Source organism: Leiobunum rupestre, chromosome 7 (genome assembly GCF_980474605.1).
Source record: "Leiobunum rupestre chromosome 7, qqLeiRupe1.1.hap1, whole genome shotgun sequence".
NCBI lineage: Eukaryota > Metazoa > Arthropoda > Arachnida > Opiliones > Sclerosomatidae > Leiobunum > Leiobunum rupestre.
Genome location: NC_143390.1, coordinates 25942809 through 25957061, shown reverse-complemented (window position 1 = coordinate 25957061; position 14253 = coordinate 25942809). Strand labels below are relative to the sequence as shown.

At 36.1% G+C, this 14253-nt stretch overlaps 3 protein-coding genes across 8 annotated transcripts; 2 read left to right on the top strand and 1 right to left on the bottom strand.

Moving 5' to 3' along the window:
- The first annotated feature begins 65 nt into the window (after nucleotides 1-65).
- Hen1 (Hen1 methyltransferase) lies at nucleotides 66-1946 on the top strand. The gene is made up of 5 exons (XM_090154612.1): nucleotides 66-384; nucleotides 978-1225; nucleotides 1287-1469; nucleotides 1530-1704; nucleotides 1767-1946. The coding sequence occupies exons 1-5, from the start codon at nucleotides 265-267 to the stop codon at nucleotides 1815-1817; spliced, it is 777 nt and encodes a 258-aa protein (XP_090010738.1). The 5' UTR covers nucleotides 66-264; the 3' UTR covers nucleotides 1818-1946.
- ix (mediator complex subunit intersex) lies at nucleotides 383-954 on the top strand. The gene has a single exon (XM_090154613.1). It carries the CDS (start codon nucleotides 441-443, stop codon nucleotides 894-896), a length of 456 nt encoding a protein of 151 aa, XP_090010739.1. The 5' UTR covers nucleotides 383-440; the 3' UTR covers nucleotides 897-954.
- LOC149935401 (folylpolyglutamate synthase, mitochondrial-like) lies at nucleotides 1768-4621 on the bottom strand. Of its 6 annotated transcripts, none has more exons than XM_090154611.1 (10): nucleotides 4225-4621; nucleotides 4034-4162; nucleotides 3849-3967; nucleotides 3668-3782; nucleotides 3505-3613; nucleotides 3229-3353; nucleotides 2856-3159; nucleotides 2629-2779; nucleotides 2418-2560; nucleotides 1770-2353 (listed from the first exon to the last, which is right to left on the bottom strand). In XM_090154611.1, exons 1-10 carry the CDS (start codon nucleotides 4495-4497, stop codon nucleotides 1992-1994), a joined length of 1830 nt encoding a protein of 609 aa, XP_090010737.1. In that variant the 5' UTR covers nucleotides 4498-4621; the 3' UTR covers nucleotides 1770-1991. The 6 variants fall into 6 exon arrangements, with proteins under 6 accessions (XP_090010733.1, XP_090010734.1, XP_090010737.1 ...); XM_090154610.1 differs by having other exon boundaries at nucleotides 1771-2353; nucleotides 3229-3409; nucleotides 3477-3782; nucleotides 4225-4286; nucleotides 4371-4621; XM_090154609.1 differs by having other exon boundaries at nucleotides 1772-2353; nucleotides 3229-3409; nucleotides 3477-3613.
- Nucleotides 4622-14253: the final 9632 nt, after the last annotated feature.

The window sequence follows — 14253 nt, the reverse complement described above, 5'->3', positions numbered from 1 at the left end:
TTTTTTATTTATTTCGGTCACTTTTGCGAAGTGAACTCATGTAACGACATCCTCCTTGGTTACGATTTGTTTATTTAAATTTCGCGGGGTGAAGAAAGCTACACCACGACATCCTGCCGCAAGGGCGAATGGCAATGGTTATAGTAATCTAGGAATATAATACTCGTACCTAAAAGAAATAAATCAGCTACTGAAGTGCAGACTGCAGAATCATCATTGGCAATGTTTTTTTTTGGTAAAATTAAAATCTAAGTCTTGGTATTAATGGGACTAAACGAACAAGAACTACTTTTGGAAGCATCTGGCCCTAAGTTTGATCCGCCTTTATACATTCAAAGATACAATATTGTGCGCGATCTTTTGCAATCCGAGGATATCGTAAAGGTCTCTTATTAAGCCTTAGTTTTTAGGTATTAAGTAGTAGTAACAATCAAGGAATAATGGCTAGTGGACCACCGCCTCAAACTATGCTTACTGCGGAGCAGAAATATGACAGCATAGGTCGTGTAAAATCCCTTGTTTGGTCAGTGAAAGATGCTCTTGTTAAAGTGGTTAAGGTTGCTGCTGATGACATCTATCACAATGCTGCAGTTGACAATGGAATTAAAACTAGCGATGAAGGCCCACCCAGAGTTGATAAATGTTTGGAGGACTTTTTCTCAATTTGCAATCAAATTGAGGTCAATTTACGAACAATACAAGAGTGTACCACTCAACTAAAAGACAGCCATCAATATCTTCCCTTGTCTGTTATTATAAAAAATGAAACTGTTGGGCAAGTAGATGGCCTATCATATAGCCAATACTTAAGCACAGTAAAGGGACAAGTGGCTTTTGCCAAAAATATCCAAGAAATGTTGGCTGAAGGGGCGCGACGCGTTAGCCAAGCTGATTAATAATTTTCTCATTGTATTTGTGAATTGCAAAACATCAATAAATAGTTTTTGAATTTAATCTAATTTTTTCCTTATAACTAGGTAGCTGATTTTGGGTGTAGCAATGGAAAATTTACACGTTTCCTTAAAAACCTTGTTCATTGTCAAGAGATAGCGCTCGTAGACTCGCATTATGGTAGCTTAATGCAAGCGGAAAACATCGCAAGGCCATTAGCTTTTGATTTCTTAATGAAGAGAGAAAAAACTCTGAATATTAAAATTTATCAAGGAAGTGTAGCGGAAAAAGACCCTAGGCTACGAAATTATGATGCTGTCACATTAATTGAACTGTAATAAGTTTTTCGATTCTTTAAATAATGCTGTTAATGACTAAATAAATTTCCCTTACAGAGTTGAACATCTCAATGCAGATGTTTTAGAGAAAGTACCTGAAGTATTATTTAACTACATGCAACCAAAAATTGCAATTGTTACCACCCCAAATCGAGAATTTAACTGCTTATTTCCCAATGAGAAAGAATTTCGGCATTGGGACCACAAATTTGAGTGGAGTAGAGCGGAATTTGAAAATTGGTAGATTAATTTTGATTTTTCTTTCTGAAAAGAGTTATAACAAAATTTTCTTTTTGGTAGGGCTAATGATATTGTGACGAAGTACCCGCATTACCATGTAGAATTTGAGGGAATCGGCAATGGTCCTAAAGAAAGGGAAGACTTGGGAGCTTGCACACAAATGGCTATTTTTAGGAAAGTTAACGTGACTACGGATATTACCAAATCTGACGATAATATTGAAAGTTATCAATTAGTACGTGTTATATCTCCACAAGAAATTAAGATTTAAAATAAAATAAAATATTTTATTTTCAGATAAACAGTTTTATATATCCGAGTAAAAAAAAATCACCAGATACCATTTGATATCATTTTTTTAGGTAGTAAAAATATTTTCTTAAAAATGGGTATCAATTTGATTAATATTTTATATCAGAAGTATCATTTTTTAAATTATCTTCATAGTTTCAATAAAAATTAACATGGAAATATATGGCAATTAAATTTCAAAATTTAATATACAGCAGGGACTTATTTGTGTCAAATATGGCCATATTTGGATTCCAGTACTTTCAAAATACCTCCCACTAAATGTAAGCTGCCAGTAACTAAAATATGTACCTGATTAGCTTTGAGCAATTCTTTTGGCGGTTGAGGAAAATCCACTCTCATCCCATTTTTAACAAAAGCATTTTGTCCTTGAGTCAACCATTCAATGGCGTCAGTGAGGCATTCAAAGATGAGAGATGGGCATGTGGAATCCAATGATGGCGCAACTTTTCCTCCATCGCTGCCAAAGGCCTTTTCCTCAAGAATACTACTCTGTAGATAATTCCAAACGTTACAGTTGCTTAGGCAGACTTTATATTCGTAATCGGGGTCTACATTGAAATTGGTTTGGTCTAGAAATTAATTAAATACATTAAACTTTAAAATTAAGTTTAATAGAGGGGGTTTTAAATTTACCAGAAGCGGAGCTAATATCTTTAGTTACGTGATTTGGAGCAAATATGGCCAAATCAAAATCGCAATCCATGAGTGGGTTGAGCATAAATTCCGGTTTTCTACCACGAGTGCAGTTAAAAATAAGTATTTTATAAATGTTGTCACTGAAAAGAGAAAAAATATCTATAACAAATGTAATTTATCTTTGCATTTCACTATTCCCTATATTTACTCTGTAGACTTGATTTCCTGTTGACTGGCATCCTTGAACCAGTCAACACACCAAATAATACTTTCAGGTGTATGAGCACCGTCCAAAAAATAAACTACTGAATTTTGACGAATAGTCTGAAATCTTCCGGGCCACTTTGACTGTGTTAAAGCTGAAAAAGTTAAATTTTGAGTATTTTACTACTATTTTAACAAAAATTAATTTTAGGTCAATATTTGTAATAATACCTTTTGTAAATGCTTGTGGAACTGGAAACGTTTTGGCATAATTTATCAATGGTATCAGACTCTCTTCAGTATCATTTGAATAAGTACTGTCTTGGTAAATAAGCCCAGTTTTAAGAACGTTTCCGCATAAATGAAAATTCTTGGAGGACAAATGTGTTGGGTTGACACGTTGTAGCCAAGTTTGACAAAGTTGCAATGCCAGAGATGCATTAACCTCTTGCACTTTCCCTCGCATTCCCAACTGCACTGGATTGCCCAATTCATCTTTAAATGCACAGAGAGGAGGACTAATTTTCAAAGTACACTAGTGGATAGAAATAAAATTTAAAAATTATTTAAATTCCATTTTAAATTATTATTGGTTAATAATCACCGCTTTTGTTAAGGATCGCTCCAGAAATACTCTAAGTACTTCAGATTCTTGAGGAACTGTAAATGCAGGAACTCCACTCTTCAAAATTCCACTTTTTTGCCAGGCAATTTGTTCTAAAGTATTGCCTAAAAGATTTGTGTGATCAATACCGATGGAAGTAATCGCAACTACTACCGGTAATCTAAGACATTTAATAATAAATGTTAATTTTCTATTAGCAAGTTAGTCTGTCTAAAATGGTATCTTGCCTTAATATGTTAGTATAGTCATATTCACCACCTACACCAACTTCCACAACTGATACATCCACCTTTTCATCCAAAAATACGCGAAAAGCTAATAAAGTCAGGAAATGGAAATAAGGTGGCATGGACATATCATTTATCTGAAAAATCCAATATATTAGTGATAAAAAAGTGAAAAAGGTAGATAACCTTACCAAGTTATTTTTCAATTTTGTATAAGTATCCCAAAAGTAGTAAATGAAACTTTCTTCGGGTATAGGTTCACCATTTAATCTGATCCTCTCTCGCACGCTAACTAAATGTGGTGAACTAGAGATAAAATACTTTTAATAGGGAGAAATGGGCCAAGTAACAATCAGAAAGAAGTAATTATACCTATAAAAACCAGTTGTAAAGCCACAGTTCCGTAATATGCATTCTGTAAGAGCACATGTTGATCCTTTTCCTTTGGTTCCAGCTATGTGAATTGCATTTAACTTTTCCAAATCTTTTACCTTCGAAAGATTACAAACAAAAATATTATAAAATGACATAATAAGTTTCATGTAGCTAAAAAGTACTTGGATTCCCAGACTCTCTAGATGAAAAGGTGCAAGTTTCAAATTTTCTTTGGCAACATTTAAAGTTTTTTCGGAAGCTGCAAGCAATGCGGCATTGCTCTGCAAGCCATTAAGTGCAGTAATTGTTTCCTATTATACAGAAAATTGTAATTTGAACTAAAAAATTATTATAACTTTTGATGTGGACATACCTCATAAGAATAGTTATATTGCTCATTCCTCTTGTAATTTCTTACATTTGGTATTTCCACAACTGATTGGAAAAGGCACGTGTTACCTTCAATAACTTCATCACTAACACTACTCATGCTTTTACTACTGAACATCAAACAATTACCAGTGCAAAAATTTAACTTGTTTGGAAGTATACGAATTTTATTATGCACACACAGAACAGTTTTGCAAAGTCTTGTATGTAATGATTGTAAAACTTTTATTACTTTGATCCTTTGAGCAACTTCCATGTGGCGATGTTTATAAAATTATTCTTATCTTTTCCTTTTGTGTAATTCATAAACTAGGTCATGGTTATCAAATAAAATTTATTTCCGTAATCTTATCACATAACTCGAAAACGCGTCCTTTGCAAAAAAAAATTGGTTTATTCAGAAATCAGAATCAAAAACAATTACAATGAGCAGTCTGCTGCCTGCAGACGATTTTGTATAACTAACCAAGCGCCAGGGTCAAAAATAAGTTTTTTTTATTGAAAAATTGTCCTATGTACCACTAACTCTTGACTTATAAACTTTTCTAGTGGTCCCTTTATTTCTATCTCTATGGGTTCCTTGATCCCATTCATTTTTTTTTTTTGTGTGTGGCTGGATTAATTGTTATTATTTTCAATTGGAATCAAATGCATTTTAACACGAATGTATTCATTTCAGCCTTGAATACCGAACCACATTAGGTAGTTTGGCCTCAATCGCAAGGATGGGAAAGGTTCGTATACCTAGGAGGATTCAAGTACCGAGTTTTCATATTCCTAGCGTATACAGGGTCGCGGTAGATTCTATAAACCGTGACAGGGTGTCTGATTTTGCTCTGACATTGCATTTTTCTCCAACATTATAACAAGTAGAGTTTTGAAATGACGTAGGAACCATTCTATTTTATAATTTTCAGAAAATTGGAAAAAGATTCTCATGTTTTTCAAAAGTTTTTTTTTTGACTGGTAGGTGATAGAAGAAAACTATCAATGAGAAAGTTGTAGAGCATACTTGAAAACGTTCAATTAAAGTTGGTTCGGTCGAAAAAGACCGATTTTTCATTAAGATATGAGGTCATGAAAAATAACAAGCTAGTCATAGTAGGCAATAGCTTTTTCGGGCACTGTAAGAAAATAAATTTTAAGCATAAAACAAATGTACGAAAGACTAATCTTTTTTCAATCAAAACAAAAAAAAACCAACAACAACAAAGTTCAGGTAGGGTTCAATTATTCCTCCGTCTGTTGCAATGCATGTGTCTGCACGATGAAGCAAGTCTCGAAATGAATGCTGTATCAATTGTATCATGTCGGGAGTGACAAGTTGGAAGGCATCAATTATAATCTGGCGCCTTTCTTCGAGGTTCGCAATAGGCGTCTGGTAAACGTGCTCCTTGACGAAGCTACAGAGGAAAACAGTTGAGCGGTGATAGATCTGGTGAACTTGGAGGCCATCGAATCGGACCGTTCCTTCCACTCCATCGCAGATGGAAATGAACTACAGCAGCTTGAGGTTGATTTGGTTGCGCACCGTCATGCTGAAACCACAGCTGGCGGTAGTGGGCCAGAGGAATTTCGTCCAACGCATTCGCTACTTTGATCTGTAAGAGCTCCAAAAAGCTCTGCCCGCTCAGGGCAAAAAGGGGGACCGACTAGACCCGCCAATACGTTAAGTAGAAATTGGACTTGATGATGTTGAGTGAATCTCCAGAGTCGATTAACATCATTCCACATGTTATTATTCTGGTGATTGAAAGGGCCATCACTGGCAAACGAACATTCATCGAACACCAAGAATAGATGAAGAAAATCCAGGTTTTCTTCACATATGATGCCCAGCCAGTTACAAAAGTCATAACGGCGTTCCGTATCGCCATCGTGAAGGGCTTGGTGAAGAGTCATTCGAAATGGATGTAAGTTTTGGTTTCGCGGGGTTATCCAGATGTAGTCCCTTGTCAAACCCAGGTCATCACTTTTGTTGCTTACCCTCGACGCAGTATCTGGAGCGTAATTTACACTCCTGATACTGCGTCGAGGCCCTCGAGGGTAAGCAACAAAGTTAGCCAAGATAGTGTCTTCCATGTCAATGTTTTGACGACCTTCTCCACGGATCCTGGAGTTGGTGGTTGAAATCTTGAACAGCTCTGAGAACGGTGTTTCGACTTGGTGTTCTGTTCGGATAGCGAATACCAAATACTTCCTCTTGTAGTGTTCCAATTCACTTCGCCGTAAAACAATTTAATTATTAATGCACGCTGATCGCGAGAATAAAGATGCAGCTTAATTACTAAGTTGTCGCTTTAAATACTAAATAATCTGAGCGTTGACCAAAATGAGTCCAACCAGGCTAGAATCTAATAGGTCTAAAACAAAAACCCATCTGTAATTTGTTGGTGTTCGATAAAAATATCAATCTTTGATACATTTATGCTTAAAATGTATTTTCTTACAGTGCCCGAAAAAGCTATTGCCTCCTATGACCAACTTGTTATTTTTCATGACCTCATATTTTTATGAAAAATCGTTTTTTGTCGACCGAACCAACATTATTTGTACGTTTTCAAGTATGCTCTACAACTTTCTTATTGAAAGGTTTCGTCTATCACGTACCGGTCAAAATATTAAGTTTTGAAAAAACATGGAAATCTTTTTAGAATTTTCTGAAAATTAGCCACTATAATTATTCCTGCGTCATACGTATAACATGCAAATTTCAAAACTCTCCCTATTTTAGTTTTTGAGAAAAATGCGATGTCAGGGCAATATCAGACACCGTGTATAATGACGTTCGTAATTTTTGATGTGTACGGTACCCAATGAAACTAGCCACGGCTTATTGCGAGATATATGTCATAAATTTTAATACGCATCTTTTTGATTGAACGAAAATAAATCAATAAATATTAACAGCAAATACTTTTATCATAAGTAACATAATACCTCAAAGTATGACTCTTGCAGCTTTGCTCATGCATTTTCCCTTACTACATCCTTACTTCACCCATGGGCAATGCTTCACCAAATATAAATCAGTAAAACGACTAGCAACTCTATACTTAGTCAAATATACTCGTTTCTAGTACTCTTTGATAAGAGTAGCTGTAACCATAAAAATATTAACTTGCGGAGTTATCTTTGAAAGAATCGTGAATTATAGAACTTTGATTTTATAAAATAAAAAGTGTTCTTGCCCAACTTGTTAAAATGTTGCTCTTACGTCACAAGACACAGCTGTATTCGCACGAGCGATTTGTACGCGCGCTAGAAAAACCTCTATTCCTCTAGCGACTGTAGCGCGAGCTCGTTGACTTGTAAAAGTAAGCGACTGTGACGTAAGAGCCACAATAAAATAAGAAGGCCACGTTACTATATAAAAAGAACTATTACTTCAAGAATATGCAACATAATAACTCATAACAAAAGTAATATAAGACCCAAAAGTGTGTCAGCTGTACCTTCGCGCCTATTAAAATTTTTAGTCAACTAGTTGCGCTATAGACTACATAACCTACTAGTTGGAATAGTACTAGCAACAATATATTTAGATTTTCTCTGTTCGATTTACTCGCCCGTAGACATACGTTCTTAAACGCCACACTCGGCGGCGCTGGAGTACCTCGATTTTGATGACGTATTTTCCTACCCTCCCTCGTTTCCCCTTTTTACTTTGCTGACACACTTTTGGGTCTTATGCTACTTTTGCTCATAAGTATGCCACTGTACCTTTATTCCATTCAAAAATCTTCACTAACGGTTTGTTTCACCACGAACCAGTAAAAAGAAGGACTACGTTAGATTTTACCCTTTTTATTCATCCTAGTAATTTTGGGAGTCAAACTATTGGTTAATAACATTTGTATTTAAGCCAATGGAAAATCTCTAAATTGAGAAGGAATTTTTTGTGGCGGAATTTTAGTCGGCCCAATGTATTTTATTGAAATTCATAAACTCGCTCGGTTTGGGCGAATGAAGTTAAATAATGAGTAATTTAGGAAAAGAAAAGGTTGGGGAAAATGACCAATACGGTTCAGTCGTCGAAGTGGGATATTCCACCAGCGTTATTAAAACCTATACCATGTTTAGAAGAGTTAGGCCTAGGCTCAAAAGAATCTGTAAACTGTAAAGACCCCAATCTTGTAGATGCCTCAGAAAAGCTCAACCTGAATATCAACTATTTTTTCCGATAAACCTGCTACTTTTATTTGACAATGCAAATTTATTTTAGAACCTGAGTCTCCGAAAACTTCATTAATTTGCAAATTCATTGCATTAACAGCACGGGACACTATATTGTATCTCATTTTAGCTACTAAGCCTTGGTTGTTCAAACAGGTTTGTTTACTAAAATAATGGCCGTCGGTTTATCATACGTAGAGCTAATTGTGCGCCGGCATAATTCACTTTTGAGATTCGATGACGTAAAATATTAAGTACGGTACGGATGACGCAATATCTGTGAAACAAACCGTTAGTGAAGAAATAGAGCTAGTGGCATACTTATGAGTAATTATGTTACATATGCTTCAAGGTTAATGGCTGAGCAAGGGAACGAGGAAGATTTTTAATCCTATTGTACTGAAGATGGCTCTACACAACACTTGGGGACTTTTACTCCTATTATACTGAAGATGGCGCTACACAACACTTGGGGACTTTTACTCCTATTATACTGAAGATGGCGCTACACAACACTTGGGGACTTTTACTCCTATTATACTGAAGATGGCGCTACACAACACTTTGGGACTTTTACTCCTATTATACTGAAGATGGCGCTACACAACACTTGGGGATTTTTACTCCTTTTATACTGAAGATGGCGCTACTAATTCCGGGCCCCAAGAGAGCCGTGAGTACCGGTGATAGCTATACATTTTCGGAGTGAAACCCGGGATTAGTATAGCTCGTTTGTTCAAACCCGGGCCCCTAGGCTATACGGGCCCCGGTAATTTGTACCGGCTTCCCCCTCTCTAGTCGGGCCTGGCGCTACACAACACTTGGGTACTTTTACTCCTATTATACTGAAGATGGCGCTACACAACAATTAGGGACTTTCTCACTTCTATTTAATAACGGGTAGTGGCGCACGTTCGGTGACACGTCTTAATTAAATGAGTCACCCCTTTTCAATTTATTTATGGTGAGCGGGGCCTCCCAAAGCTCGCCCCCCCCCCCCCGCGCCGCGGGCCCTGCGGACCATCAGCTATGCCACTGATTAGAACGCGTTGCGTACGGAACACGCGTATCGTACCGTTATTAAATAGGATAAAATAATCTATTATCTGAGAGGAGCGGGAAGGCCTCTAGTGTTTATATCGCCATCTTCAACATAGTCGCAGTTACAACACAAGTTTCTATCAAGAATGTATTTATTTATACTCAGGGAGAAAGAATATGTCGTGATTATTTTTAGCGTTTCTCCAATTCCACCCGTTAGGCCCCCCCGGTATGCTCCTCCGCTTTAATAAAATCAAATAATACTGCAATCTCATTGGTTCTTAAAAATTACGTTTTTCGACGAGATTAACGCTGCAGCGAGGACGCAAAAAATAAGACCGCCTCCTTTCCCCTCCCCCCCCCCTTAGCGTGACGGCGTTAGGGCCTCAACGTGTCCGTCGATAGTCTCGGCATATTCATTCTCACTGAGTATAAATAAATACATTCTTGTTTCTATTAATAACAAGTCGGATCAGCCGAAATATTAGTTCCACATCGAGGCAGCAGGTGAAATGCCCCTAGTGCCCAAAATTACATTTCAAAAGCGAGAGTACGTTTTCTGTCTCACCGACTTCTCACCAGGTGTCGCGGCGGACGCCCGCTTTTCAATTTCCCGAAATTTCTTTATTTTATTAAAAATTAACCACTCAATATTTTTTTATGTGGTTTTCGCCATAAATTTAATTTTTAATAGGCTATAGGGCTATCTAACTGGTTAAAGGTTGACCGTTCCCCTTTAATATTTTTTTCAAACGCGAGAGTACGATAATACCAATTATAATTTGTGGGCCGAAAAACCACGTTTGTATAATAACTGCGGGACGACCAGGCCCGTAGCCACGAGGGGGGGGGGGAGGCATTCGGGGCAATGCCCCATCAAAAATAAATGTTGCCCCCTCAAATGAAATTTTTATTTTCCCCTACCTGCCCCCTCAATTTAATCCATTCCCCTTCATCTTATTAGTTTTTTAAATCTTCTATTCGTTGAAATTTTCCTTTTGGACCACTTGTCTTTGTCTAAGGTTTAGATTAGTGTTGTAAGTCAGAAACGTTTCCGTATTTTTCCGAAAAGAATAAAAAAAAAAGTTTTCATTCCATGATTAGTCTAATATATTGTTTGCAAATTGAAATTAAGCGGTATTTTCGCCTCATTTTTTCGAATCTGAAAGTAAAACTAAACCTCTAGACTAGTTTAAACTGATTAACAATGTAATGCTATTAATGTTTTGTAGTATGTTTAAAAACATTAAAAACCCTTAAAAGGTAATTTATGTTTCAAATTTTTATTTTTCCGATTTGCGGAAAATATTTTCCTGAAACTTTTCTGAAAAATTTTCCGCATTTAATTTTTCCGGAAAATTAATAACACTAGTTTAGATCGTTATTTATAGGTAACTATTTCTTAATAAAATACAAGTTGTAGAATGGTCTGCTTCAGAAAGTAAGGGTTTTTTTTGTACACCAAAAACATTTCAAGGCGCCATTTATGTTAATTTTCAAAATTAGGTAAAGAAAAAAATTTGCCCCCTCACAAAAAGCTACTGCCCCCATTACGAAATTTTTCTGGCTTCGAACAGGGTTATATATAGGAAAGCAGCAGTAATCAGACGATGAAGTTACGAAATAATGTACCACGTAAGCCATGCTAAGCCTTGAAATGTATACTATGTAGCAGGCTAATAGAAACATGATTTTCTGGGAACCTTTACGAACCAAAGCCGATAAAAGCCATTTATTTACTTTTGGTAAAATAAGTTCCTTTACTTTTGGTAAACCAAGTTCATTTACTTTTGGTAAACTAAGTTAATTTACTTTTGGTAAACTAAGTTAATTTACTTCCGGTAAAAGACGTTATTTTACTTCCGGTAAAAGACATTAATTTACTTCCGGTAAAAGACGTTAATTTACTTCCGGTAAAAGACGTTAATTTACTTCCGGTAAAAGACGTTATTTTACTTCCGGTAAAAGAAGTTAATTTACTTCCGGTAAAAGACATTAATTTACTTCCGGTAAAAGACGTTCATTTACTTCCGGTAAAAGACGTTCATTTACTTCCTGTAATAGACGTTCATTTACTTCCGGTAAAAGACGTTCATTTACTTCTGATAAAAAACCATGTTAAAAAAAGAATTAAATTAAATTGACCGCTCTGGGGGCCATTTTCGCGGAAGCGTAAAACGTGCGTAAAACTTCGTCGAAATTCCAAGTGGGAGTTCAATTAATGTCGCGCTAAACTGCAGCTAATTAGTTTTAGCTAAACGAAGTTGGTTAGGCAGGTAGATGTAGATGGAAACCTTTTAAACAATTTAGACAACAACAACTACTAACGACATTTCAAAGAAACCAATAGTTCCACTCTGATTGTGAAAGTTGTGCTAGGAATGGTGCACGTTTTCAAAATGCGATTCACTAACTTCCGTTTCCCTTTATGACGCGTTTTCGTCACGGAGTTGGAAGTGACGTAATTTACGTCATATCCCGTTAACATGTTTCAATGAAAGAAAATGCTTTTATGGCATATACTTACGATAGATTATGTTACATATGATATTATCAAATAAAATAACTTAAATAAACCATTTTTCTAATTCCTGACAATTATTTTATATACAGGGTGTCTTAATTTGATCGGCCCAGGCGTTTTTCTCAAAAAATATAGTTGCTAGAAATGTGAAATCATCCGGATATACTTTCTCGGGGAGGGCCCATTTCTTTTGGAATTTTCAGAAAAATCGTGAAATTTTTCACCGTTTTGAAATTTTTATTTTTTGAACGATAGGTGGTAGACGAAAATTTTCCATCAACAAGTTGTAGAGCGTACTCTAAAACCTTTAATGAAATTGGTTTGGTAAAAAACGGACAATTGTTCATTGAAATAATACGTCATGAAAAAAAACAAGTTGGTACTACCCAAAAAGGTTTACGTCTCATGAAAAAGAAAGCTAAACCTATCTAATTTGAAATGATCGTATGTTTGTAATGATAAATATTTTTTTGGAGAAAATACAATTTACATAGTAGAATTCCAGAATTAACGCGTCTTATTTTAAATGAGGTTCAATAATTCCACCGTCCGCTGAAATACAAATCCGTGCGCGATGAAGCATATTTTGAAACGAAGCACGGACCATCTCGGGAGTTATGAGTTGGAACGCAGCGAACGCTGCGATGATTCTCTGCCGTAGATCTTGCCCCAAATAAGACGCGTGAATTCTTGAATTCTACTATGTAAATTGTATTTTCTCTAAAAAATTATTTAAAATAATTTGGCTTAAAAAAACAGTCCTTTTTTTATCTTTACAAACATACGATCATTTCAAATTAGATAGGTTTCTCTTTCTTTTTGGGTAGTACCAACTTGTTTTTTTTCATGACGTATTATTTCAATTAAAAATTGTCCATTTTTGACCAAACCAATTTCATTAAAGGTTTTCGAGTACGCTCTACAACTTGTTGATTGAAAATTTTCATCTACCACCTATCGTTCAAAAAATAAAAATTTCAAAACGGTGAAAAATTTCACGATTTTTCTGAAAATTCCAAAAGAAATGGGCCCTCCCCGAGAAAGTATATCCGGATGATTTCACATTTCTAGCAACTATAGTGTTTGAGAAAAATCCATGGGCCGATCAAATTGAGACACCCTGTATATATTCTTTAAATATCAGAATGGAAAGGTATTTATTAGTTTAATTTAAATCAGGTTGGATTCAGTGGCGTAACTTCAAATCCCGGGTCTTCCTGCACCGAAGACAATGTTCCAATTCAGTGGCGTTTCCTAGAGGGGGCTGTCATTTTAAGCAACTGGAAGACGACGTACGTCTAGTTGCCCATATAAACAAACTTGAAATATTTTCGTCTAGTTGACTGACATATTTGGTCTTATCCGATACTCCGACCGATAACGGTAAACCTCTGACCCCATTGAGCGTTCGAAACAAAATACGAACTTATAAGAGCGTCTACTGTATTTATTTTCAAAACCGAGTCCTTAAAGGCCCCCCAAGAAAATTAATTCTGGTGGTTTTGTTAACCAGCATATTTTTTCAAATATGTAATAGTTATAAATCTCTCTTAAATTGTATCATCTCTCCCGATTTAACAACGATAAAATATGAAAAGCATTGGGGTTTGCGGACTTCAGGTTTTCATACTTTTCATATTGAAAAAAAATTATGTTTCAAAAATGTGAAAAATTCACTTACTTCGTACATTGAGAAAAGTTGGGCCAAGTCTTAGAGTTCTAAGATTATAGACGCTTAATATAGTCTTTGAGGAGTTTGAGCTAAGAAAGAATATTGCCATCTGCTTTATAACTTGTCAACTTAATGTGTGATAATGGAGGAAGAAACTACTATCCTGGAGAAGAAAAGCAGGCGTGCGAACCATAGAGATAGAAAAGAAATAGAGGGAAGATTACCGCGTTAAGGCATCCCTGTTTTTGACAGGGAAAATTCATCTCCCCCCCCGCGCATATATGTAAGCGGAGATGGGCAGAATTTGCAACGCCATCTATCCTTCTTTTGTTTACATCAAATGACAGTTGATTTTCAAAAAGGCATAATGTATTTCATTTCACCGCGCGTCGATGGCGCCACGTAATCTGCCCATCTCATGGCTTCCTACATTGGCGAAAAGGGGGTCGGCACTCGCGGTCAACTTCGCCAGATACAATAGTGCCTCTACTTCTTTTCTATCTCTATGGCGCGAACAGCGGCTCACAATTAACCTTTGTGCCTAGTAGAGTGTCGCCACCTATGGAAAAACTATAACCTTATAAAAATTACGTAATAGC

Excerpts from the sequence above, each read along its gene's own strand:
- ix (XM_090154613.1), top strand. The coding sequence starts at position 441 with ATGGCTAGTGGACCACCGCCTCAAACTATGCTTACTGCGGAGCAGAAA.
- Hen1 (XM_090154612.1), top strand. The coding sequence starts at position 265 with ATGGGACTAAACGAACAAGAACTACTTTTGGAAGCATCTGGCCCTAAG. Across the intron at positions 1,470-1,529 it reads AGAGCGGAATTTGAAAATTG|GGCTAATGATATTGTGACGA; the intron begins GTAGATTAATTT and ends TCTTTTTGGTAG. Across the intron at positions 1,705-1,766 it reads ATATTGAAAGTTATCAATTA|ATAAACAGTTTTATATATCC; the intron begins GTACGTGTTATA and ends TTTTATTTTCAG.
- LOC149935401 (XM_090154606.1), bottom strand. The coding sequence starts at position 4,497 with ATGGAAGTTGCTCAAAGGATCAAAGTAATAAAAGTTTTACAATCATTA. Across the intron at positions 4,163-4,224 it reads AATATAACTATTCTTATGAG|GAAACAATTACTGCACTTAA; the intron begins GTATGTCCACAT and ends TCTGTATAATAG. Across the intron at positions 3,410-3,476 it reads GACTATACTAACATATTAAG|ATTACCGGTAGTAGTTGCGA; the intron begins GCAAGATACCAT and ends TAAATGTCTTAG.